This window comes from Thamnophis sirtalis, unplaced genomic scaffold (genome assembly GCF_051295495.1).
Source record: "Thamnophis sirtalis isolate CommonGarterSnake01/CBP01778 unplaced genomic scaffold, rThaSir2_p1.2 scaffold_1, whole genome shotgun sequence".
NCBI classification, from domain to species: domain Eukaryota; kingdom Metazoa; phylum Chordata; class Lepidosauria; order Squamata; family Natricidae; genus Thamnophis; species Thamnophis sirtalis.
In genome coordinates this window covers 69,849,341-69,875,735 of record NW_028261381.1, presented here as the reverse complement: position 1 = coordinate 69,875,735, position 26,395 = coordinate 69,849,341, and the positions used below count along the sequence as shown (strand labels likewise).

The 26,395-nt window shown below is 41.3% G+C and overlaps 2 protein-coding genes across 3 annotated transcripts in view; both read left to right on the top strand.

Annotated features, from left to right (window-relative positions):
- Positions 1-1,150: 1,150 nt before the first annotated feature.
- On the top strand, positions 1,151-10,211 carry LOC148049535 (ryncolin-3-like). Its single transcript, XM_087715600.1, has 8 exons — positions 1,151-1,620; positions 3,850-3,987; positions 4,441-4,503; positions 4,770-4,805; positions 6,986-7,119; positions 7,574-7,703; positions 8,096-8,230; positions 8,973-10,211. Exons 1-8 carry the CDS (start codon positions 1,506-1,508, stop codon positions 9,218-9,220), a joined length of 999 nt encoding a protein of 332 aa, XP_087571726.1. The 5' UTR covers positions 1,151-1,505; the 3' UTR covers positions 9,221-10,211.
- Positions 10,212-18,593: 8,382 nt separating this feature from the next.
- The window catches only part of LOC148049534 (ryncolin-3-like), an 8,153-nt gene continuing 351 nt past the window's right edge, over positions 18,594-26,395 (top strand). The window contains exons 1-7 of one of the 2 annotated variants that reach the window (XM_087715578.1): positions 18,594-18,745; positions 21,205-21,342; positions 21,926-21,983; positions 22,259-22,290; positions 24,456-24,589; positions 25,046-25,175; positions 25,521-25,655. In XM_087715578.1, the coding sequence (XP_087571704.1) occupies positions 18,631-18,745; positions 21,205-21,342; positions 21,926-21,983; positions 22,259-22,290; positions 24,456-24,589; positions 25,046-25,175; positions 25,521-25,655 (742 nt within the window). In that variant the 5' untranslated portion in view covers positions 18,594-18,630. Of the gene's footprint in view, positions 18,746-21,204; positions 21,343-21,925; positions 21,989-22,254; positions 22,291-24,455; positions 24,590-25,045; positions 25,176-25,520; positions 25,656-26,395 lie in introns of both variants that reach the window. The other variant, XM_087715569.1, reaches the window with a different exon arrangement.

Below are 26,395 nucleotides of genomic sequence, written 5' to 3'. Positions count from 1 at the left end.
GAGGGAGAATATTGAGACAGTTCTTTAATTTATACACTATGTAAAACTCTAATACTATGCCTTTAGGTCTTCTGAAATTTTAATTATCCAATCATAAGCAAAAACAAAGTTTTCAGTAGAATGAATTTCCACTTCTACTTATACCTGCCAGCCAAAATGCTGCTAGTGGTATTGCTAACATGGGCTGAGGAGGAAAACCTAAATTTTCTGAATCCTGGTGCAACTTGTGTGTGTGTGTGTGTGTGTGTGTGTGAGAGAGAGAGAGAGAGAGGGGAGGGAGGGAGAGAGGGAGGAAGGAGGGGAAGGGAGAAGAAAAAGAAAAAGAAAGGAGGAAACTTATTTAGCAAAGGAGAAAAATAAATGCTGTCGCTTTAAATTGGAACTGAGCATGGCTGGCTATGGAATTCTGAGAGTTGAAGTCCACAAGTCTAAAAAAATTGCTGCCTCACCAGCCGTAAACCTCACCACACATCACTAGTTACAAAAATATTGTAACATAATCAAACATCAATCTCACAAGTGAGAGTTTCTCAGCAAGAAAGTTGAAATTAAAATAATTTTTGTCATTGTTTTTTTTTCCTTTTAATCTTGTGGTCTAAGAGTTGCTGTTTAGGAGGATCCCTTCATTCACTAACCACCAACCAGCCCTGAATATTGTTGATGTTGGCCTAAGAGACGCAAAATAATGTCCTAAAATAGCCAGGAAATATTAAACAGAAACAGAAGTAAATTACCTTTGGTTAGCAGTTTTAAATGTATTTATTTACTTTATCTCTGCTGCTTTTCAAAACAAGTTTTTACAGGGCAGATGAGAGAACTTAAATAATACCATGTGATGACAAAAGGCTTCTTGTTCAGGCACTTCCAGCTTACCTTTACCTGAGGGAAATCGTTTTGCCAGGATTCTCTGACTATTAGAAATAGCTTCTTATAATCACATGCTTTTGCCCTCAGACATAGCCACCTTACCTTCTGTTAGCCTCTTCTTTGACCTCCTTTTTTTTTTCAAGCTGCAAAGTCTTATCTAGTGACTTTGACCTGCACCTTATGTGTAAAAAAAATAAGCTTCATTGTTAATACTTTCAGTGAGTAACCTGAGTTTACTTTATCTGTCATTGGATGATTGATTTGAATGTGGACACTTGTCCAACCAGAAAAAGTGCAAGGATTTATAGGATTAGTGATTAAACCTATATGTGTTTGTTTTGTTTTCGTTTTTTTTTCTGATACCATGTTGCTACAATGTACACATTATTCAATATAAGGAAAGCTTGGGTAATATGGTGAACATTGCATAATTCAAGAGTACCCTTTTTCCTTAATGAACACTGCTGAGGTTGCACAAGCAGACATTGCAAAACAGATATGGGCCTATTTATCCTTACCCAGAAAATGTAAATACTTCCTGATTTCTCTGTTAATGCAATCATCAAAAGACCACCATATATATATAAGAGGCAAGATACCACACATCTCTCACTCAGAGAGAAAGCTGGCAAGGCAAAATGAAGCCTTGGGCTGGTTTCCACCTGATTTTCCTGGTTGCTATTTCGGTGGAGGGTGACATCTCAAATCGTGGCACTGGAGGATCCCAGGACACTGAAGCCACTTGCTGTGCACGTGAGTTCCAGCTGTCTGAATTTCAGCTTGGTCTTAACCTCTGTGGGGTCCCTACATGCAGGAGCAGAATGTTGGTCCTTAGTTTCCCAATTCGTAAAAAAAAGGAATACTTGCCTCATGTTCTATTGACTGTCCATAACTACTGTGAGCATGAGGACCCAGACTGTTGACCCTGTAAACCACTTAGAGGGTTCTGTAAAGCACTACAAAGTGGCATATAAGCTTAAGTGCTATGGCTACCTAGGCACTGTAGACTAGCAGTTTTGCAGGTAAAGAAATGGCTCAGGAAATAGATGAGGGAGGAATTCTGGCTGCAGGGAAGTAAGTTTGCTTGCTTGTTTGTTTGGTCAAACATGTACAAGATAACATGTACAAGATATTAAGATTGAGCATTTTCTGAGAGTACTAGTGGCTTTTAAAGGTTGAAGAAAGTTGATGAGTTGTGATGCTCTTGAAGGGAAAGGATCCTTTCAAAGCAGCAGCACCTTCAGAATAGTTTTTAAAGATGAATAAGTTACTTTTTAATAAATAAAAACAGACTATTGATCTTGAGCTATTAGGTAAATTTCAGTTTATGTTTTGTATATGTGGAACAGATATTAGCTGTGGTTTTGATATCTGTAAAACATGATTAAGATCTTTGCCTAAGTATTTACCTAAACAGTTTTATATATCGTCACAAGAGTCCATCACGACAGAAACCCAATATTTTTACTGTTGCCTTTGTTATATTTGTGGTTTTTTTTATGGCTAGCTGATGAGAGCTAAATAGCTTGAAATAGATCTATACTAGTCTCCCTTTATTTATTTATCAGCACAAATTAAAAAAACACAAATATAACAAAGGCAACAGTAAAAATATTGGGTTTCTGTCGTGATGGACTCTTGTGACGAGCCGATTGACAGATGATGGAAGCAGTTAGCTTCCTCCCATAATTGGGGCTTACCAGGGGTTGTAAAAATCTAATAGATACCTTTCACCCTGGCTTCACTGATAACGGATAAGAGCCTGTGGCCTAATGGCTAAGAAGTTTGCCTAGGATGTAATATAGCCCAGGTTCAAATCCCAGTAAGGGTATGGCTAGCTGATGAGAGCTAAATAGCTTGAAATAGATCTATACTAGTCTCCCTTTATTTATTTATCAGCACAAATAAAAAAAACAAAAATATAACAAAGGCAACAGTAAAAATATTGGGTTTCTGTCATGATGGACTCTTGTGACGAGCCGATTGACAGTTGATGGAAGCAGTTAGCTTCCTCCCATAATTGGGGCTTACCAAGGGTTGTAAAAATCTAATAGATACCTTTCACCCTGGCTTCGCTGATAACGGATAAGAGCCTGTGAGTATATATATAGTGTCACAACCCCTGGTAAGCCCCAATTATGGGAGGAAGCTAACTGCTTCCATCATCTGTCAATCGGCTCGTCACAAGAGTCCATCAAGACAGAAACCCAATATTTTTACTGTTGCCTTTGTTATATTTGTGTTTTTTATTTTTATTTTTATATATTTATATATTTATATAGGTAAAAATAAGAACAATAAAGTTCATCTTCTAGATATAGACAGGGCCACCTTAATAAACTGTGCTTTATGTGGAAGCCCCTGGTTTCACATGGTATAAAGGATGAAGATGAGAGCTGGTTTGGTGTAGCACTTAAATAACCAGGCTAGAAATTGGGAGAACATGAGCTCTAGTTCCACTTTAGACACAAAGTCATCTGACCTTAGACCAGTCCTCTCTCTCAGCTCTAAGAAGAAGGTAAGGTCAAGTCACTTCTGAGAAAGATTGCCAAGAAAGCTGCAGTTGCTAGGAGTCCAGTCTCATTTAAAAGGAAGGGGGGGAGGGAGGCAGGGAGAGAGAGAGAGAGAGGAAAAAGGAGGAAAAAAGGGAGAGTCAAAACAAATCAAGGCCCTTTTTAAAAAAAAAGAAGTATGCATTGTTATCTTAGAGAAAAGTCCTTGGGGAACAGCACCCTAATTTCAGTCTCCGATTCTTCAATAGCCCAGGAGCAGAAATAATGTTTATGTGTGGAAAATATAAGTGGAAGAAATTTTGTGTCTCTCTTACATCCTAATCACCTTGCTTTCTGCTCCATCCTGATTTATAGCACCTCACTCGTTCTATTTCGGTTTAATGTGAACCTATTGCTCCGTAAGGATACCATACGGCTTCTTTTCTATTTTTCATGTTGTGTCCTTTTTATGCTCTTTCTCCTATGCCAGAGCTGAAGGCCCTAACACAATGCGGAAGGGAAAAGATTATTCTCCAAGGTCAGGCTGGGATACCTGGAATTCCAGGTGTGCCAGGAACAAACGGATCCCCAGGGCTAAAGGGTGACCAAGGTCCTCAGGGGCCCCCAGGTGAGTAAAAGCCCATTAATGATGTCATTCCAGGTGATTCATAGCAGCTTATTTGCTGTCTTTCCTTGCAACAGTGGGAAGCAAACTTTGTATTAGTAAAGCTTGCCTTAAAAAGGAGAAGTTGCTGGCAGAGAGATAGGAAATAAAAGTTGCATGTTCTTTCAGTCAGTAAAAGGATTCTTAAAATCAATGTCTTAGCAAAGTAATCAGGAGATGCTTCTTTGGTTCTCTGGTATTGTGGGAACTTTTTAAAGACAGGTGGATTAGATCGTTTTGCCGTATGAGTTGTTCTTATGCCCATGAGCCTTCTTCCTTTCTGAAGAATCAACAATGCTATCAAAGATTTGTTCATAGCACAAACCTACAAATCCAACATAATTTCATACAAATCAAGAATCCCATCAGCCCTAAGCTGGTCTTTCTCCTCCTCCTTTTCTTCTTTCTCTTCTTCAGGTGAAAGAGGATCTGCTGGGATAACTGGAAAAGCTGGACCAAAAGGAGACAAAGGAGACAAACGTAATACATCTATTGATTGAGATCAAAGATTGTGCAAGAGCTGGATCAAAGGGGAAGCACTGGCCCACCTGTATGTCACCGATCACACTTTATTTCATGGTCTCCTTGGTTGAACTGTTTGTAATACAGAACGAAATCATGATAGCAATCCATCACTATGAAGAATGGACAATAAACTGGCATACAAGAGGTTATTCTTATCTATGAGTCTTATGAACCTTTCTGTTTTCCCACTGCACAATAAATTATTTTTTCTTTTCTTACAGGAGATGCCTGCAGATTAGACAATTGTCCACCGAAAGGTATACCTGTTCTTCCTCTTTCTCAAAAGCTTCCTAATTGGGTTTCTTCAGTCTTTCACTTAGATGATAGCTGGATGATTTTGGGAGCTGGATGATTTTGGGAGCTGAAGGAATCATCAAATGCAGAAGGCTTTCTTTGCTAGTCTGAGCCCTGCCGGGCTTTTATAACTAAGCTAAGATCCCTATAAACCTGCCAATCAACTACCTTTGACCTCGCACATTCCTATCTGGGCCAACTACAATTTCCATAATCCACAGCAGCCTATCTATCTTAATGGATACAATGTACTGTATTGGATACAATGTACTGTATTATCAGTCACTTAACTGACTGAATAATTCAAGTTGGATAGGATATTTCTTTTAGCTCCACCCTATTACACTTCTAAGCAGGGTTAATAGTCTCAATACTCTCACCAAGTTGTTACTTCCAGAACTAACCCTAACCCTAACCCTAACCCTATCTTAATGGATACAATGTACAGTATTGTCAGTCATTTAATGGACTTAATAATTCAAGTTGGAAAAGCATATTTCTTTTGGCTCCACCCTTCTAAAGAGCGTTCATATTGTCAATACACTCACCAAGTTGTTATTTGGAGAACTTTGTTACAGAAAGCATTGGAAGTCATTCAGGTATAAAAGCAGTACAAGTTATTAATATAAGCAGGTGGAATTAGTATAAGCAGATGATAAGAGCTGATGACTCTTCCTATTTGATTATGTCCCTCCAAAATACTTGCAATTAAAATTAGAAGACCTTACCAAGTCATATGATAAGCTATATTATATATAATATATTATATATATTATGCATCTTTACAGAATGTCAGTAAATATTTAAAGCTGTTGAGTCCTGAGACAGTGCAGTACTTCCCATTCAATGTGGAAATATGTCATTTCTTAATCTTCGAATGAGAGACTTCTCATGATCTGGGGAAAAATAAAAACATATTATTGAATACACACCATATAAAAGATAGTAAGATATAAGAAGAAATTCAAAAGATACTGTTGAAAATCCTTCAGAAGAGATTACATCCTCATATATAAAGAGAAATGACAATTGAACTGACACAATTCAAAATGCATAGGGCAACATGAGATAATATACGGAACAATAGGAAGGTGGAAACATCAGAAGAATGTTTCTAAAAGTTCTACTAAAAGTACTTCAAAGCTTTTGTTAGGTGGCATCTGTGGCCATGAGCATCTTTGCACAGGAGTGTATCATTTCCTTGAGCAGGAGTTCCTGCAGGTGATCACTTATGCCCTGATCACTTTATGATTAAACTACTCTAAAGCACTCTTCATAGACCTACCCTTGAAGACTACCTTGAAACTACAGTTCTTTCAAAATAGAATGGTACAAGCAGTGTACCTCATTGTGCCTATGTGATCACAGCTATGAGAGTAGAATTGGCTGCTAGCGGCTTCAAAATGTTTTAAAACTTTGTATGGCATAGAACCTGGTTAATTGAGAGGCAGCTTTTCTCCCATTGTGTTGGCTCACCTCCTAGTTTCTGGCAGAATGGATCCCTCCTATTACATATTGTCCTCACACAGGATCTAAGAAGTATGAATTCTCTGTGACCATGACCTTCATGGACAAAATCTGGCTGGCTGGGCAACAAAACACTTCTATAAAATTGCTTACAAAGTGTTGAAAGACCAGATAATAACTTGGTAAACATTTTGAAGTCAAAATAATATTTTTAAAGTGTACCAGTCCTGAAAGATATGAAGAATCTCTTTCTAGAAAATATATATCCACAAGTTTTAAATTTTACTCAGATGCATATGCTTACTGGATGAAGAAAAGAGAAAGGACGGACTTTGTAGTAGCCAAATTAAGAATGGGTTTTGGATAGTACAAACTCATTAACCACAGGCTGAGGATCATTATGATACTTGTTGTTTGCATGTATCAACATTTGCAAGTGAGACTCTTACTCCCATCATCCTCAGTCAGCAAGCCCAACAGTTCCAAAGATGTCTACTATGATTCCTTCCTCCCTAGAATTATATAATCGTTTTTTATAAGGGATCTCCATGAGTTCCTGCAATTGAGACTACAGTGATTTCACACTTCAGAGTAGTCCACAAAAGTCAACGTCAGTCCCGAACATGTATTTTGCTTGAACTGACCCACTCAATTCTTCTCCCTATTCTTTCCCTAGAGATTGAAGCCAGAAACTGCAAGGACCTCCTGGAACGTGGGGAGACCCTGACTGGCTGGTATACAATCTACCCAACCAAGGGAAACCCGGTGGTGGTTTTCTGTGACATGGGGACTGATGGAGGAGGCTGGTTGGTAAGTGGCAGCCCAAGGAGGAGGAGGAAGAGATGTCTGAATGCATCAGAAGAGCAAAAAAACCCATGTTACTATAATTACTCGTTTAAACAAGTAGGCGCCATGCTACCCACTTTGTTATAAAATAATAGCAGCTATTCAGGGTCCCATCAGTCTTCTCTCTCTGAAGAGATGAGTGGCGAGTGGCGAACAAGTTACAGCCCCAAAGCTAAATGAGACTCCCAAGGGTCCTCTTGGGATTTGAGCCAAGACAGTAGAAGGCACAAAGATGGTCTCAAGGAGTTGCTGCCTCATTATGACTTACAAGAGGAGCCATAGTTCTATTCAAGGTCTTTTGCAAAAGAAGACTGAAAGGCAGCCCCCCCCCCCCCGCCACTTCAGAAATGGCCTAAGATTAAGGAAAGCAGCTTCTCCATCAAGCAGATACTGAGGTATTGCCCCCTTCTCTCCACAGCAATTCCAGAGGCGGCAAGATGGGTCTGTGGATTTCTACCGTGACTGGGAATCATACAAGAAAGGATTTGGAAATCAAGGATCAGAATTCTGGCTGGGCAATGATAAGATTCATCTTCTCACCAATTCTGGTAAACCCAAAATCTCCTCTTCTACTTGGTACTCAATTTGATAGACATTAAGTCCTTTTCTACAGATAATACTTATGTTTATCAGAATTTTTTTTAAAGAAAAGATGAGTATCAATCTTTCCAGATTCAGCCCTTCAATACTAGCAGATCAGTACCCCTCCTCAGTGCCATAACCAATTGTACGTACATAGAAAATTAATAAAAGATTGACTTTGTAAAGGTAAAGGAAACTTCAGAGGATCACCAGAGGTTTTGGATGGACACATGGATCATAATCCCACCATGATCATGTCCATGGGGAATGAAAGTCTACACAATGACTAGCAGGCTTCCTTTCAAGGACTTCTGCACCTCAAGTAGTTCTCTAATAGTATCTTTCTTCTGTTGTGCAGGAACACATCAGTTGAGGATTGACCTGGAAGATTTCAATGGTTCCAGAACCTTTGCAATATATTCCAGTTTCAGAATTGCAAATGAAAGTGAAAATTACAAATTAATATTGGGTTCTTATTTGGATGGCAACATGGGTGAGTAATACAGAAAATGCCTCTGCATTCGAGTACCTTTTTACAGTGAATAGAACAAACATAAATAGTTACTTCAAATAGTGAGATGGATAGAAAATAAATTAAATCATAAAAAAACTGGAGAAGATAACAAAATACAAAGCCCTCAAGCAGAAATAGAACATCTGTGGTAAAAGAAAAGGTAATACCAATAGTAATAAGTGCTTTGGTACCTATTCATGTACCACCACTTGAACACCATTGGCATTGACAAAATCACCATTAGACAATTATAAAAGCACATTTATTAGAAACAATTTACATGTTGCAACAATATTGTAATACAAACAAACATCAATCTCTGCCTATAATAGGTCCTTGGGAAGGACTCAACCGGTGGATAAAAATGCCAAATCCAATCTAAATATCTGACTGCATAATAATATCACATGACCCGATGCAGAATGCAGAAACTGTTTAAGCCAGGGGGCTGCCTAATTGCTTTTTAGCTTATCAGAGGGACAATGGGGGGGGGGGTTGAATATGAAGAGGCTGCCCTTCAACTGGTCCAAGGAGCAAAATGCAATCCCAGACTCAGGGGATCTAGGAAATTATGCATATAAACAAAATCCTCTATCATTTATATTTGATCCCTTTCTAATTCTTAGTGGTGTAGGAACATTTTTCATTGGTGAAATACCCTGCAGGTTTGCAATCCTGGAAGACATGAACTTAGTGCTTGCCTGTGATTTCCTCCCTTTAGGTGATTCTCTCTCAGGACAAAATGACTATCCGTTCTCTACCAAAGACAGAGACAATGATATCTATGATGGAAATTGTGCCGTAAGTTTCAAAGGAGCCTGGTGGTACTATAAGTGCCACACTTCCAACCTGAATGGCCTGTATCACAAAGGAGAACATACCTCTTACGCTGATGGCATCAACTGGTATTCTGGGAAGGGGCACCATTATTCCTACAAGTATGCAGATATGAAAATTAGACCACAATAAATGAAACCACAGTGTCAGCACCTCTTCATTGGATAATTAGGAAAGAAGACCACGAGACTCCATAGGTAGAAATCAAGTGTACTTTTACTAATTATAAATGATTAAAGGCATAGCGAAGCGAAGACTGATTATTTAGGCGCGAAAGCGATTGATATATAGAATAACCCATTCCCCACCCATTGGCATCACAGTTACAGTCCAATCATAATTCTCCCAAGTGTCAGGTGTGAGATAACTTCAAAAGGCATCACTAAGATGGAATGTCGGTGCCGTTAGTCTTGGCGGGAACCTCCTACGCATGCGTAGTCCGACAGGCAGCTGAGCTCCAGAATCTTCCTCCAGCACAATTAGTAAACCCCTCCCAAATACCATGCCCTCCCTCCCCATTTCATGGCAGCCGAAGCAGCAGCAAAGCAGAGGCTGACATCCGGCCGTCCTCTGGGAAAAAAAGAGCGGTCAGGCCTGGAAAACGAGAAAACACAGACAAACAGACGAACAACAAAAAACAGAAAAAGAAAAAAGAGGGGGGAGAAAGACAGGGAGGAGAGTCAATCAGGGTTTGTCAGGATAAGCAGAATAAAACTGTCGGAGTAGTTGGGGAGCACAGACATGGGGCTTGTCTACCCACTCGGCATGAGATGGAGGAAAATGCTTCCAAGCCACTAGGTACTGTATCCGATTCCACTGTCGCCGAGAGTCCAATATTTCCTGGACCTCAAAATGTTGTTCACCATCAATCAACAGGGGGGCAGGCGGTGGGTCCACAGGTGGACGTAAAGATGAGAAATGAACAGGTTTAATGAGATTAACGTGGAAAACTGGATAAACACGGCTGAGGTGCTTGGGTAGCTGCAAGCGAACCGAAACAGGATTGATGACCTTGATTATGGGAAACGGGCCCATGTACTTAGGCCCCAACTTCTTAGATTTTTGCGTAGTTTGAAGGAACTTTGTGGATAAATAAACCTGGTCACCCATTTTGTACTGATAAGGTTGCGCACGTTTCTTATCAGCCTGTTTCTTATGAGCGTGATGCGCAGCATCCAAAGTACTAAGTGCCAGAGGCCAAATATGGCTCAATCGCTCACTCCACTCGGAGACAGACGAAATCTGCGGCTGCTCAAGAGGAACTTCAGGAATAGGAACAAAGTCCTGGCCAGACACAACACGAAAAGGAGTGAATTCAGTGCTGCTATGTACGGAATTATTATAAGCCACTTCTGCGTGCAGCAACAAGTCCACCCAATCATCCTGCTGGTAATTGATGAAACAACATAAATATTGTTCCAGAACAGAATTAGTCCTCTCGCAAGCCCCATTAGTTTGAGGGTGGTGGGCGGAGCTTAATCCCTGGGCGGAGCCAATGTGCTTAAGAAACTCCTTCCAAAAAGTAGAAGTGAATTGGACACCTCTATCGGAAATGATGCGATCAGGCACACCATGCAAACGGTAAATGTGAGAAATGAAGAGCTTAGCAAGTGCCTTTGCAGAAGGAATCTTGTGGCACAGAATAAAATGAACTTGTTTGGAAAATAAGTCAGTAACCACCCATATAACGGTGTGCCCCTGGCTCTCAGGAAGTTCGACAATAAAATCCATAGAAATCTCCTTCCAGGGGGCGACAGGGCGGGCTACCAATTGGAGTAGACCTTGCGGCTTCCCTGGTGGCCGTTTAGCAGCTGCACAGACTGGACAGCTGGCAACATAAAGTTCAATGTCCTTTTTCAAAGAGGGCCACCAAAACTGTCTCTTCACCAAATGCAGCGTCTTCACAAACCCAATGTGACCCGCCAACTTGGAATCATGAGCCCATTGGAGGACAATGAGACGAAGAGAGGCAGGGACGTAAAGTTTTGCCCCAATCCACGGTAAATCGTCCTTCATTGTGCATTCACCTTGATGCTGTTGGAACCAGTCATCCTGGGGAAGGGTCTTTTTGAGGTCAGAGAGGAAATCTTGAGACACTTCTACTTTCGAGCGCGCCTGCTGCCTAATAACAACCGGAGCAGCAAGGCTGGATGTGGGAACCACGGGCTGGATAACACTGAGTTTAGAGCAGTTGTATTGAGGAAGTCTGGACAAAGCATCAGCCATAAAATTCTTCCCTCCTGGGATGTACTTGAGTGTGAAATTGAACCGATTGAAATGCTGAGCCCAGCGCATCTGCTTAGGAGAGAGGCGCCTCGGAGTTCACAAAGCTTCCAGGTTCTTATGGTCAGTCCACACCTCAAAGGGGTGCTTAGCGCCCTCTAGAAAGTGGCGCCACATGGCCAAAGCCCAACGTACAGCAAATGCTTCCTTCTCCCAGATTGCCCAACGCCTTTCCGTGTCCGTGAGCTTCCAGGAGGTGTATGCGCACGGTTGTAAATTATCTTGGTCGTTAGCCTGAAGCAAGACGGCCCCAACCGCCACGTCACTGGCATCAGCTTGAACGACAAAAGGCTTGTCCATGTCCGGATGCTTCAGAACCAGTTCCGCCGCAAAGAGTTGTTTCAACTTCTCAAAAGCAGCCTGACACTCCATGGTCCAATCCAGTCCAATCTTGCTAGGCTTAGGTTTAGGCCCACCTTTGGACTTCAACAAATTAGTGATGGGAAGCGCAATTTTGGTAAAAGAAGGAATGAACTGACGATATAAATTGGCAAAACCCAAAAATTTCTGCAATTGTCTACATGTATGGGGCCCCTCCCACTCAGTGACCGCCTTTACCTTAGCGGGGTCCATCTCAATACCAGCGGGGGAGATACGATACCCAAGGTAGTCAATCTTCTCCTGGTGAAATTCACACTTGGACAACTTGGCATAAAGTTCAGCGGCCCGGAGCTTCTTCAGGACAGTGCGGACCAACGTGACATGTTCATCATAAGTTTGAGTGTAAATAAGGATATCATCTAAATATACGATAACGCCCTTGTAAAGGTGGTCATGCAAAATTTCATTAATTAATTGCATGAAGACTGCAGGCGCCCCCTGCAGGCCAAAGGGCATCACCCGGAACTGGAAACAATTGAGGGGGCAGTTGAAAGCCGTCTTCCACTCATCCCCCTCCTTTATGCGGACCCTATAGTATGCTTCCCTGAGGTCCAATTTAGTGAAAATGCGTCCCTTTCCCAGTTGGGCCAGCATGTCCTTCATCAGTGGTAACGGGTATAGGTTTTGAGCTGAGATGCAGTTCAGGTTTTTGAAATTAACACATAATCTCAGGGAGCCATCTTTTTTCTCTCTGAACAACACGGGTGCAGCTACCTTGGGTCATGCTGGCTCAATGAAACCCCTTTCCAAGTTTTTATCAATGAATTTCCTCATTTCCTCCATTTCCCTAGGAGACATTGAATATATTTGGGGCTTTGGAAGCTTTATCCCTGGCAAAATATCGATGGAGCAATCAGTAGGTCTGTGGGGTGGAAGCTTATCTGAAGATTTTTCACTAAAAACCCCTTTGAGGTCCCAATACTCTTTTGGAATCTTTTCTTCCCCCTCAATTCTCTCCTGGCCCCTGGCAGCCAATGCAGGGCTGGAGCCAGCAGGCTCTGGGGCATCGCCCTCCCCATTTGGAGCTGTGCTGGTCCGAATGCACAGCCACCCCTCTCTCCAATTAATGCGAGGGTTCCATTTACGAAGCCAAGGGAGTCCCAAAATAAGGGGTCTGTCCATTCCAGGAGCCACAATAAAAGAGATCAATTCTACATGGGTGCCCATTCTCATCTCTAGAGGTTCAGTGTAGAAATGGTCTGGGCCACCCCCTGCAATGGATCCATCAATCTGGCAAAACACAATAGGGGTTTTCAAAGTCCTTAATTTCAGGCCCAGTTTTTCAACCATTGCAGGGTTAATCATACATCTCGAACAGCCCGAATCAAGGAGGGCAGGAAGCTGTTCTGTCTCCCCATTGGGTGGTAATCTTAATTCTATTGGGATCAACATGGGGCCTTTATTTGAACTCACCCAACGAGGCGAGGCGTCGTCATCGGAGTCATCAGAGGAGCTGGGGGTGACGTCTGCTTCTTCCTCCGCCTCTTGCCTGAAGCGCTGGGGGGTGTTTTCAGCAGCGAAAGCAGCCTCTTTCTTCCTCCCCGGGGTCTTGCTCGTCTTCCCTTCCCTCTTGGCAGGGGGCGGGGCATTTGCAGGAAGTTTAACGCGGCAATCCATGGAGCGGTGCCCCCCCCCTTCCACAACGGAAGCACGTGAACGGCTTGGCCTTGCCAGTGGAGCTTCCCTTTCCTTCACCCCTGATGCGGAATGGGGCCTTTTGAGCTGGGGGGGTGATCTCTCTGCTTTCTCCTCTCTCGCATGTTGAAGTCTAATCAAATCGAGCTCAACGTCTGCTGCATTTTCATACCAAGCTGTAACTCGCTTGGGAAGGTGTCTATTAACGCATTGTTGGTAAATGTCCTCATTTAATCCTAACGCAAACTGATCAAGAAGGGCATCTTCAGACCAGCCTCTCATATAAGAAGAAAGCTGTTGAAACTCCTGAATATATTCTCCTGAAACTCCAGTCTATCGCCCTGTTTGAGGGCCATAAATTTCACCTTCCCCTGTTTCTCAATCAGTGGATCATCAAATCTCCTTTTGAACGCAGTCATAAAGGCATCAAAATTCCTCAGGAGGGGGGAATTGCTTTGGTGTAAGCTGACCATCCATTCGGCCGCTTCTTCCTCCAAAGAAAGTAAAACCATTCGCACCTTCATCTCATCTGTTTCTAAATCGGGCCCATAAATTTCTATATAGTTCCAAATTTGTATAACAAAAAGACCCAGTTTCTTGGAATTCCCGTTATATTTTACTGGCAAGGGAGGGACTTTTGCCATTCTGCGTCTTCTGCCCCCCCCTTCTCTGGCAGCAGCCCTGGCTGTGGGGGGGAAGCTGTTTCTGGGTTTGTTGTGGGGGGGAAGCTGTTTCTGGGTTTGTTTGCTCCCATCCCCCCTCGGCCTCTTCACCCTCCCTAAATTTTTGCATAGAGTACCTTTGTTCAAATTCTTCCATTTGTTCTCTTTCCCGGGGCCTCCGTTCGGTCAAGGTTTCTTCCCAGTCGGCTGGTTTTCTCCTTTGTTTTCTCCTGGTAACTCCAGCATCCAAACTCTCACTATCCTCTTTTTGCCCCACACCTAGGGTCCATCGAGGGCGAACCGCAGGGTCCTCTATTCCTAGGCCAGCCATCCTTCCAGGTAAAGATGGGTCTGCAGTTTCCCTTTCAGTCTCCTCTTCATCGCTCGCTCGCAATGACATTTTTCTCGTTCCTTCTTGTGAGTACACCCCCCACGGTAGGTTAAAACCTCCTGGTGGGGTGTGAGTGAGTCTTCACTTACTGTCAGCACCTCTTCATTGGGTAATTAGGAAAGAAGACCATGAGACTCCATAGGTAGAAATCAAGTGTACTTTTACTAATTATAAATGATTAAAGGCATAGCGAAGCGAAGACTGATTATTTAGGCGCGAAAGCGATTGATATATAGAATAACCCATTCCCCACCCCTTGGCATCACAGTTACAGTCCAATCATAATTCTCCCAAGTGTCAGGTGTGAGATAACTTCAAAAGGCATCACTAAGATGGAATGTCGGTGCCGTTAGTCTTGGCGGGAACCTCCTACGCATGCGTAGTCCGACAGGCAGCTGAGCTCCAGAATCTTCCTCCAGCACAATTAGTAACCCCTCCCAAATACCATGCCCTCCCTCCCCGTTTCATGGCAGCCGAAGCAGCAGCAAAGCAGAGGCTGACACACAGTTTGAGAGATTTTTCAATATGACCCAAAATGATTATTCTTCTCTATTCTCTTCTGGAAAAAAAATTAAATGCAGCAATTCTTTAAAACTGCTCCTTTGTGTCACTGTTCTCTCTTGTAGTGATCCCTTTTTTATGTACATGGGGATTGGGTTCAAACCATTTTCCCTCTTCATTTTCCAATTTTTTGGAAGCAGAAATAGAACATCTGTGGCAAAAGAAAACAAAGGTAGTACCAATAGGAATTAGTGCTTTGGTACCAGAGGTGGATTGCTCCCAGTTTCCCCTGGTTTGGTAGTTGTGATTCAGCCTGAGTCGTAGAATCGGCAGTGACCCAGACTCCAAACCAACTCCCCATTCTCTTCTGCTGTTGCCGGCATATTTCTGCACATGTGCAGATTAGATTACAGTCAACTGTGCATGTGTGAGCAACGCACAGCGGATGCGGGAGCGAGTGAAGCCTGCATGAAGCAAAGCGGTACCAACCGGTACAGGGACCCTCCCCTGTTTGGTGCCTATTCATGTACCACCACTTGAACACCATTGGCATCAGTGGTGGGTTCTGGATTCCATTCCAACTGGTGCGATTGAAATGGCCCCGGAGTTACCCACATGCACGTGTGCAGTGCATGGGCACACGCACATGGTGCATGCATGCGTTCAACATCAAATGATGTATCCGCAAGCCTCCATGATGCTCCAGTTTCTCCGTGGAGCATCACGCAGGCACCATATGCGCCATGAACGTGCGTGTAAGTGCCAAAAGCATAAAGCACCAGTAAGGAGCATGGGTGGGAGGGTGGGCCCCTCTGGAGCACCATACCGGAACGGTATCCTGTGTTCCAGGCAAGATCCAGTATGCCCGTACTGGAGCATACCACCTGCAACCCACCATGATTGGCATTGACAAAATCACCACCATCCAATTGTAAAGGAACAGCTTACATGTTGCAACCAGGGACGTGCAGTCAGGGGAGGCAGGGGAGGCAGAGCCTCACCACTGTCACCATGAAAAGAAAAAAAAATGTAAAAGGAAAAAGGCAAGAGCTGAGGTCACGTTGGGCTAGTTGCTGCCAGAGTCACTGTGGATGACTCTGCTTAGTGCTTAACTGTTTAAAAAAGCCTCTAAAAAAGTGCCCTCTACAGGAGGCGGCAGGAGAACGAGGTGCCTCATCTAGTCTGGCATTTTATGAGCACTCAAGCAGAGTTAACCAAGGGTTAAAAGCCAAAAAATTCTTGACGTAGATGAGGCACGTTGTTCTCCTGCCTCCTCCTATGTAGAGGATTTTTTTAATAGGCTTTTTTAAACAGTTAAGCACTAAGCAGAGTCATCCATGGTGACTTTGGCAGCAACTAGCTCATTTTGTCCTCAGCTCTTGCCTTTTTCCTTTTAAATTTTCTTTACTTTTCATGATGGCAGGCAAGAGCAGAGTTGAAATCCTCTCTGAAACAGCTGGAAAAGATGCATGTGGGTTGGAGGGCGGGCGAGGGATTCAAACTTCATCCTCCTGGTACAACTTTGTGTGTGTGCGTCTTTGAGAGAGGAGGAGGGAGCATATTGAGACAGTTCTTTAATTTATGCACTATGTAACACTCTAATACTATGCCTTTGGGTCTTCTGAAATTTTAATTATCCAATCATAAGCAAAAACAAAGTTTGCAGTAGAATGAATTTCCACTTCTACTTACACCTGCCAGCAAAAAGCTGCTAGTGGTATTGCTAACATGGGCTGAGGAGGAAAACCTAAATTTTCTGAATCCTGGTGCAACTTGTGTGTGTGTGTGTGTGTTTGAGAAAGAGGGGAGGGAGGGAGAGAGGGAGGAAGGAGGGGAAGGGAGAAGAAAAAGAAAAAGAAAGGAGGAAACTTATTTAGCAAAGGAGAAAAACAAATGCTGTCGCTTTAAATCGGAACTGAGCATGCCTGGCTGTGGAATTCTGAGAGTTGAAGTCCACAAGTCTAAAAAAATTGCTGCCTCACCAGCCATAAACCTCACCCACCGCACATCACTAGTTAAAAAAATATTGTAACATAATCAAACATCAATCTCACAAGTGAGAGTTTCTCAGCAAGAAAGTTGAAATTAAAATAATTTTTGTCATTGTTTTGTTTTTCTTTTAATCTTGTGGTCTAAGAGTTGCTGTTTAGGGGGATCCTTTCATTCACTAACCACCAACCAGCCCTGATTATTGTTGATGTTGGCCTAAGAGACACAAAATAATGTCCTGAAATAGCCAGGAAATGTTCAACAGAAACAGAAGTAAATTACCTTTGGTTAGCAGTTTTAAATGTATTTATTTACTTTAAAATATCTCTGCTGCTTTTCAAAACAAGTTTTTACAGGGCAGATGAGAGAACTTAAATAATACCATGTGATGACAAAAGGCTTCTTGTTCAGGCACTTCCAGCTTACCTTTACCTGAGGGAAATCATTTTGCCAGGATTCTCTGACTATTAGAAATAGCTTCTTATAAGCACATGCTTTTGCCCTCAGAAATAGCCATCTTACCTTCTGTTAGCCTCTTCTTTGACCTCCTTTTTTTTCAAGCTGCAAAGGTTTATCTAGTGACTTTGACCTGCACATTATGTGTAAAAAAAAAAAGCTTCACTGTTAATAGTTTCTGTGAGTAACCTGAGTTTACTTTATCTGTCATTGGATGATTGATTTCCCTTTCAATTCAAGAGGCTATCAAACATTTACTCCAATCTCCAGAGGTTAAAGGCATGGGTTTAGAGCTGTTATTGCTAACCCAGGAACCTAGCAACCTTTTAATTCTGTAATTATAATTACTGCAAGTGTGGCACACACAAAAATGGCTTTTTTATTTTAGAAAAAAATAATTTTATAAAATCAGTGATTTACTATTGGTGAACTACAGATATGGTCAACGTATCATTAATGAGGGATCTTTTGCAGGATAAGATTGTCTGAGGGATTCCTTTTCAGAAAGATAAGAATGTGCTGCAGCATGTCTGTATGTATGTATTTATTTATATATTTTGTCAAATATGTACGAGATAACAGGTATAAACTGTATAAAAATAGACTTGAACAGAGGAAAAGGATAAATGGGAACAATAGGACAGGAACATTAGACACGCTGGTGCGCTTATGCATGCCCCCTTACAGACCTCTTAGGAAAGGGGCAAGATCCACACTAGACAGTTTAAGGTTAAAGTTATGGGGGTTTGAGGATGTAACAACAGAGTCGGTACTGAATTCCAGGAATTGATTACTCTGTTGCTGAAGTATGCTTCAGAACCAGCCGAAGAGCAAATATCTTACCCTTAAAAGAACAGTATCAGTTGCTTATGAATGTGAGAACTTGTCCAACCAGAAAAAGTGCAAGAATTTATAGGATTAATGATTAAACCAATATGTGTTTGTTTTGTTTTGGTTTTTTTCTGATACAATGTTGCTACAATGCACATATTATTCAATATATGGAAAGCTTGGGTAATATGGTGAACATTGCATAATTCAAGAGTACCCTTTTTCCTTAATGAACACTGCTGAGATTGCACAAGCAGACATTGCAAAACAGATATGGGCCTATTTATCCTTACCCAGAAAATGTAAATACTTCCTGATTTCTCTGTTAATGCAATCATCAAAAGACCGCCATATATATATAAGTGGGAAGATACCACACATCTCTCACTCAGAGAGAAAGCTGGCAAGGCAAAATGAAGCCTTGGGCTGGTTTCCACCTGATTTTCCTGGTTGCTATTTCGGTGGAGGGTGATGTCTCAAATTATGGCACTGGAGGATCCCAGGACACTGAAGCCACTTGCTGTGCACGTGAGTTCCAGCTGTCTGAACTTTCAGCTTGGTCTTAACCTCTGTGGGGTCCCTACATGCAGGAGCAGAATGTTGGTCCTTAGTTTCCCAATTCGTAAAAAAAAGGAATACTTGCCTCATGTTCTATTGACTGTCCATAACTACTGTGAGCATGAGGACCCAGACTGTTGGAGATAATATGCTGACCCTGTAAACCACTTAGAGGGTTCTGTAAAGCACTACAAAGTGGCATATAAGCTTAAGTGCTATGGCTACCTAGGCACTGTAGACTAGCAGTTTTGCAGGTAAAGAAATGGCTCAGGAAATAGATGAGGGAGGAATTCTGGCTGCAGGGAAGTAAGTTTGCTTGCTTGTTTGTTTGGTCAAACATGTACAAGATAACAGTTCTGTATTAAGATTGAGCATTTTCTGAGGGTACTGGTGGCTTTTAAAGGTTGGAGAAAGTTGATGAGTTGTGATGCTCTTGAAGGGAAAGGATCCTTTCAAAGCAGCAGCACCTTCAGAATAGTTTTTAAAGATCAATAAGTTACTTTTTAATAAATAAAAACAGACACTTGATCTTGAGCTACTAGGTAAATTTCAGTTGATGTTTTGTATATGTGGAACAGATATTAGCTGTGGTTTTGATATCTGTAAAACATGATTAAGATCTTTGCCTAAGTATTTACCTAAACAGTTTTATATATCGTCACAAGAGTCCATCACGACAGAAACCCAATATTTTTACTGTTGCCTTTGTTATATTTGTGGTTTTTTTTATGGCTAGCTGATGAGAGCTGATAAATAAATAAAGGGAGACTAGTATAGATATATTACAAGCTATTTAGCTCTCATCAGCTAGCCATACCCTTACTGGGATTTGAACCTGGGCTATATTACATACTAGGCAGACATCTTAGCCATTAGGCCACAGGATCTTATCCGTTATCAGCGAAGCCAGGGTGAAAGATATCTATTAGATTTTTACAACCCTTGGTAAGCCCCAATTATGGGAGGAAGCTAACTGCTTCCATCAACTGTCAATCGGCTCATCACAAGAGTCCATCATGACAGAAACCCAATATTTTTACTGTTGCCTTTGTTATATTTGTGGGTTTTTTTATGGCTAGCTGATGAGAGCAGATAAATAAATAAAGGGGGACTAGTATAGATCTATTACAAGCTATTTAGCTCTCATCAGCTAGCCATACCCTTACTGGGATTTGAACCTGGGCTATATTACATACTAGGCAGACATCTTAGCCATTAGGCCACAGGATCTTATCCGTTCTCAGCGAAGCCAGGGTGAAAGGTATCTATTAGATTTTTACAACCCTTGGTAAGCCCCAATTATGGGAGGAAGCTAACTGCTTCCATCAACTGTCAATCGGCTCATCACAAGAGTCCATCATGACAGAAACCCAATATTTTTACTGTTGCCTTTGTTATATTTTTGTTTTTTTTATTTGTGCTGATAAATAAATAAAGGGAGACTAGTATAGATCTATTTCAAGCTGTTTAGCTCTCATCAGCTAGCCATACCCTTACTGGGATTTGAGCCTGGGCTATATTACATACTAGGCAGACATCTTAGGCATTAGGCCACAGGCTCTTATCCGTTATCAGCGAAGCCAGGGTGAAAGGTATCTATTAGATTTTTACAACCCCTGGTAAGCCCCAATTATGGGAGGAAGCTAACTGCTTCCATCAACTGCCTAGTATGTAATATAGCCCAGGTTCAAATCCCAGTAAGGGATTTATATATATATTTGTATAGGTAAAAATAAGAACAATAAAGTTCATCTTCTAGATATAGACAGGGCCACCTTAATAAACTGTGCTTTATGTGGAAGCCCCTGGTTTCACATGGTATAAAGGATGAAGATGAGAGCTGGTTTGGTGTAGCACTTAAATAACCAGGCTAGAAATTGGGAGAACATGAGCTCTAGTTCCACTTTAGACACAAAGTCATCTAACCTAAGACCAGTCCTCTCTCTCAGCGTTAAGAAGAAGGTAAGGTCAAGTCACTTCTGAGAAAGATTGCCAAGAAAGCTGCAGTTGCTAGGAGTCCAGTCTCATTTAAAAGGAAGGGGGCAGGGAGGCAGGGAGAGAGAGAGAGAGAGAGAGGAAAAAGGAGGAAAAAAGGGAGAGTCAAAACAAATCAAGGCCCTTTAAAAAAAAAAAGAAGTATGCATTGTTATCTTAGAGAAAAGTCCTTGGGGAACAGCACCCTAATTTCATTCTCCGATTCTTCAATAGCCGAGGAGCAGAAATAATGTTTATGTGTGGAAAATATGAGTGGAAGAAATTTTGTGTCTCTCTTACCTCCTAATCACCTTGCTTTCTGCTCCACCCTGATTTATAGCACCTCACTCGTGCTATTTCGGTTTAATGTGAACCTATTGCTCCGTAAGGATACCATACGGCTTCTTTTCTATTTTTCATGTTGTGTCCTTTTTATGCTCTTTCTCCTATGCCAGAGCTGAAGGGCCTAACACAATGCGGAAGGGAAAAGATTATTCTCCAAGGTCAGGCTGGGATACCTGGAATTCCAGGTGTGCCAGGAACAAACGGATCCCCAGGGCTAAAGGGTGACCAAGGTCCTCAGGGGCCCCCAGGTGAGTAAAAGCCCATTAATGATGTCATTCCAGGTGATTCATAGCAGCTTATTTGCTGTCTTTCCTTGCAACAGTGGGAAGCAAACTTTGTATTAGTAAAGCTTGCCTTAAAAAGGAGAAGTTGCTGGCAGAGAGATAGGAAATGAAAGTTGCATGTTCTTTCAGTCACTAAAAGGATTCTTAAGATCTATGTCTTAGCAAAGTAATCAGGAGATGCTTCTTTGGTTCTCTGGTATTGTGGGAACTTTTTAAAGACAGGTGGATTAGATCGTTTTGCCGTATGAGTTGTTCTTATGCCCATGAGCCTTCTTCCTTTCCGAAGAATCAACAATGCTATCAAGGATTTGCTCATAGCACAAACCTACAAATCCAACATAATTTCATACAAATCAAGAATCCCATCAGCCCTGAGCTAAAATTTGAAACCATCATCAAAATCCAAACAACTTTCCTCTTTGATTGTTTGCCACTCTGGAAGCTGTAATGTTCTCATCAGTTTTGGCTTCAAAACTCTGTTGAAGATGTATTTTGATGCTCCTAAGCTGGTCTTTCTCCTCCTCCTCCTCTTCTTTCTCTTCTTCAGGTGAAAGAGGATCTGCTGGGATAACTGGAAAAGCTGGACCGAAAGGAGACAAAGGAGACAAAGGTAATACATCTATTGATTGAGATAAAAGATTGTGCAAGAGCTGGATCAAAGGGGAAGCACTGGCCCACCTCTATGTCACCGATCACACTTTATTTCATGGTCTCCTTGGTTGAACTGTTTGTAATACAGAACAAAATCATGATAGCAATCCATCACTATGAAGAATGGACAATAAACTGGCATACAAAAGGTTATTCTTATCTATGGGTCTTATGAACCTTTCTGTTTGCCCACTGCACAATAAATTATTTTTTCTTTTCTTACAGGAGATGCCTGCAGATTAGACAATTGTCCACCGAAAGGTATGCCTCTTCTTCCTCTTTCTCAAAAGCTTCCTAATTGGGTTGCTTCAGTCTTTCACTTGGATGGTAGCTGGATGATTTTGGGAGCTGAAGGCCAAGAAACCTGGAATCATCAAATGCAGAAAGCTTTCTTTGCTAGTCTGAGCCCTGCTGGGCTTTTATAACTAAACTAAGATCCCTATAAACCTGCCAGTCAACTTCCTTTGACCTCGCACATTCCTATCTGGGCCAACTACAATATCCATCATTTGCAACAGCCTATCTATCTTAATGGATACAATGTACTGTATTATCAGTCACTTAACCGACTGAATAATTCAAGTTGGATAGGATATTTCTTTTAGCTCCACCTTATTACACTTCTAAGCAGGGTTGATAGTCTCAATACTCTCACCAAGTTGTTACTTCCAGAACTAACCCTAATCCTAACCCTAACCCTATCTTAATGGATACAATGTACAGTATTGTCAGTCATTTAATGGACTTAATAATTCAAGTTGGAAAAGCATATTTCTTTTGGCTCCACCCTTCTAAACAGGGTTCATATTATCAATACACTCACCAAGTTGTTATTTGGAGAACTTTCTAACAGAAAGTGTTGGAAGTCATTCAGGTATAAAAGCAGTACAAGTTATTAATATAAGCAGGTGGAATTAGTATAAGCAGATGATAAGAGCTGATGACTCTTCCTATTTGATTATGTCCTTCCAAAATACTTGCAATTAAAATTAGAAGAACTTACTAAGTCATATAATAAGCTATATTATATATAATATATTATATATATTATGCATCTTTACAGAATGTCAGTAAATATTTAAAGCTGTTGAGTCCTGAGACAGTGCAGTACTTCCCATTCAATGTGGAAATATGTCATTTCTTAATCTTCGAATGAGAGACTTCTCATGATCTGGGGAAAAATAAAAACATATTATTGAATACACACCATATAAAAGATAGTAAGATATAAGAAGAAATTCAAAAGATACTGTTGAAAATCCTTCAGAAGAGATTACATCCTCATATATAAAGAGAAATGACAATTGAACTGACACAATTCAAAATGCATAGGGCAACATGAGATAATATACGGAACAATAGGAAGGTGGAAACATCAGAAGAATGTTTCTAAAAGTTCTACTAAAAGTACTTCAAAGCTTTTGTTAGGTGGCATCTGTGGCCATGAGCATCTTTGCACAGGAGTGTATCATTTCCTTGAGCAGGAGTTCCTGCAGGTGATCACTTATGCCCTGATCACTTTATGATTAAACTACTCTAAAGCACTCTTCATAGACCTACCCTTGAAGACTACCTTGAAACTACAGTTCTTTCAAAATAGAATGGTACAAGCAGTGATCGTCCCGTCTCATTGTGCCTATGTGATCACAGCTATGAGAGTAGCATTGGCTGCTAGCGGCTTCAAAATGTTTTAAAACTTTGTATGGCATAGAACCTGGTTAATTGAGAGGCAGCTTTTCTCCCATTGTGTTGGCTCACCTCCTAGTTTCTGGCAGAATGGATCCCTCCTATTACATATTGTCCTCACACAGGATCTAGGAAGTATGAATTCTCTGTGACCATGACCTTCAGTGGACAAAATCTGGCTGGCTGGGCAACAAAACACTTCTATAAAATTGCTTACAAAGTGTTGAAAGACCAGATAATAACTTGGTAAACATTTTGAAGTCAAAATAATATTTTTAAAGTGTACCAGTCCTGAAAGATATGAAGAATCTCTTTCTAGAAAATATATATCCACAAGTTTTAAATTTTACTCAGATGCATATGCTTACTGGATGAAGAAAAGAGAAAGGACGGACTTTGTAGTAGCCAAATTAAGAATGGGTTTTGGATAGTACAAACTCATTAACCACAGGCTGAGCATCATTATGATACTTGTTGTTTGCATGTATCAACATTTGCAAGTGAGACTCTTACTCCCATCATCCTCAGTCAGCAAGCCCAACAGTTCCAAAGATGTCTACTATGATTCCTTCCTCCCTAGAATTATATAATCATTTTTTATAAGGGATCTCCATGAGTTCCTGCAATTGAGACTACAGTGATTTCACACTTCAGAGTAGTCCACAAAAGTCAACGTCAGTCCCGAACATGTATTTTGCTTGAACTGACCCACTCAATTCTTCTCCCTATTCTTTCCCTAGAGATTGAAGCCAGAAACTGCAAGGACCTCCTGGAACGTGGGGAGACCCTGACTGGCTGGTATACAATCTACCCAACCAAGGGAAACCCGGTGGTGGTTTTCTGTGACATGGGGACTGATGGAGGAGGCTGGTTGGTAAGTGGCAGCCCAAGGAGGAGGAGGAAGAGATGTCTGAATGCATCAGAAGAGCAAAAAAACCCATGTTACTATAATTACTCGTTTAAACAAGTAGGCGCCATGCTACCCACTTTGTTATAAAATAATAGCAGCTATTCAGGGTCCCATCAGTCTTCTCTCTCTGAAGAGATGAGTGGCGAGTGGCGAACAAGTTACAGCCCCAAAGCTAAATGAGACTCCCAAGGGTCCTCTTGGGATTTGAGCCAAGACAGTAGAAGGCACAAAGATGGTCTCAAGGAGTTGCTGCCTCATTATGACTTACAAGAGGAGCCATAGTTCTATTCAAGGTCTTTTGCAAAAGAAGACTGAAAGGCAGCCCCCCCCCCCCCCCGCCACTTCAGAAATGGCCTAAGATTAAGGAAAGCAGCTTCTCCATCAAGCAGATACTGAGGTATTGCCCCCTTCTCTCCACAGCAATTCCAGAGGCGGCAAGATGGGTCTGTGGATTTCTACCGTGACTGGGAATCATACAAGAAAGGATTTGGAAATCAAGGATCAGAATTCTGGCTGGGCAATGATAAGATCCATCTTCTCACCAATTCTGGTAAACCCAAAATCTCCTCTTCTACTTGGTACTCAATTTGATAGACATTAAGTTATTTTCTACAGATAATACTTATGTTTATCAGAATTAATACTAGCAGTTCGGTACCCCTCCTCAGTGCCATAACCAATTGTATGTACATAGAAAATTAATAAAAGATTGACTTTGTAAAGGTAAAGGAAACTTCAGAGGATCACCAGAGGTTTTGGATGGACACATGGATCATAATCCCACCATGATCATGTCCATGGGGAATGAAAGTCTACACAATGACTAGCAGGCTTCCTTTCAAGGACTTCTGCACCTCAAGTAGTTCTCTAATAGTATCTTTCTTCTGTTGTGCAGGAACACATCAGTTGAGGATTGACCTGGAAGATTTCAATGGTTCCAGAACCTTTGCAATATATTCCAGTTTCAGAATTGCAAATGAAAGTGAAAATTACAAATTAATATTGGGTTCTTATTTGGATGGCAACATGGGTGAGTAATACAGAAAATGCCTCTGCATTCGAGTACCTTTTACAGTGAATAGAACAAACATAAATAGTTACTTCAAATAGTGAGATGGACAGAAAATAAATTAAATCATAAAAAAACTGGAGAAGATAACAAAATACAAAGCCCTCAAGCAGAAATAGAACATCTGTGGTAAAAGAAAAGGTAATAGCAATAGTAATAAGTGCTTTGGTACCTATTCATGTACCACCACTTGAACCCCATTGGCATTGACAAAATCACCATTAGACAATTGTAAAAGCACATTTATTAGAAACAATTTACATGTTGCAACAATATTGTAATACAAACAAACATCAATCTCTGCCTATAATAGGTCCTTGGGAAGGACTCAACCGGTGGATAAAAATGCCAAATCCATTTCTAAATATCTGACTGCATAATAATATCACATGACCCGATGCAGAATGCAGAAACTGTTTAAGCCAGGGGGCTGCCTAATTGCTTTTTAGCTTATCAGAGGGACAAGGGGGGGGGGAGGGTTGAATATGAAGAAGCAGCCCTTCAACTGGTCTAAGGAACAAAATGCAATCCCAGACTCAGGGGATCTAGGAAATTATGCATATAAACCAGATCCTCTATCATTTATATTTGATCCCTTTCTAATTCTTAGTGGTGTAGGAACATTTTTCATTGGTGAAATACCCTGCAGGTTTGCAATCCTGGAAGACATGAACTTAGTGCTTGCCTGTGATTTCCTCCTT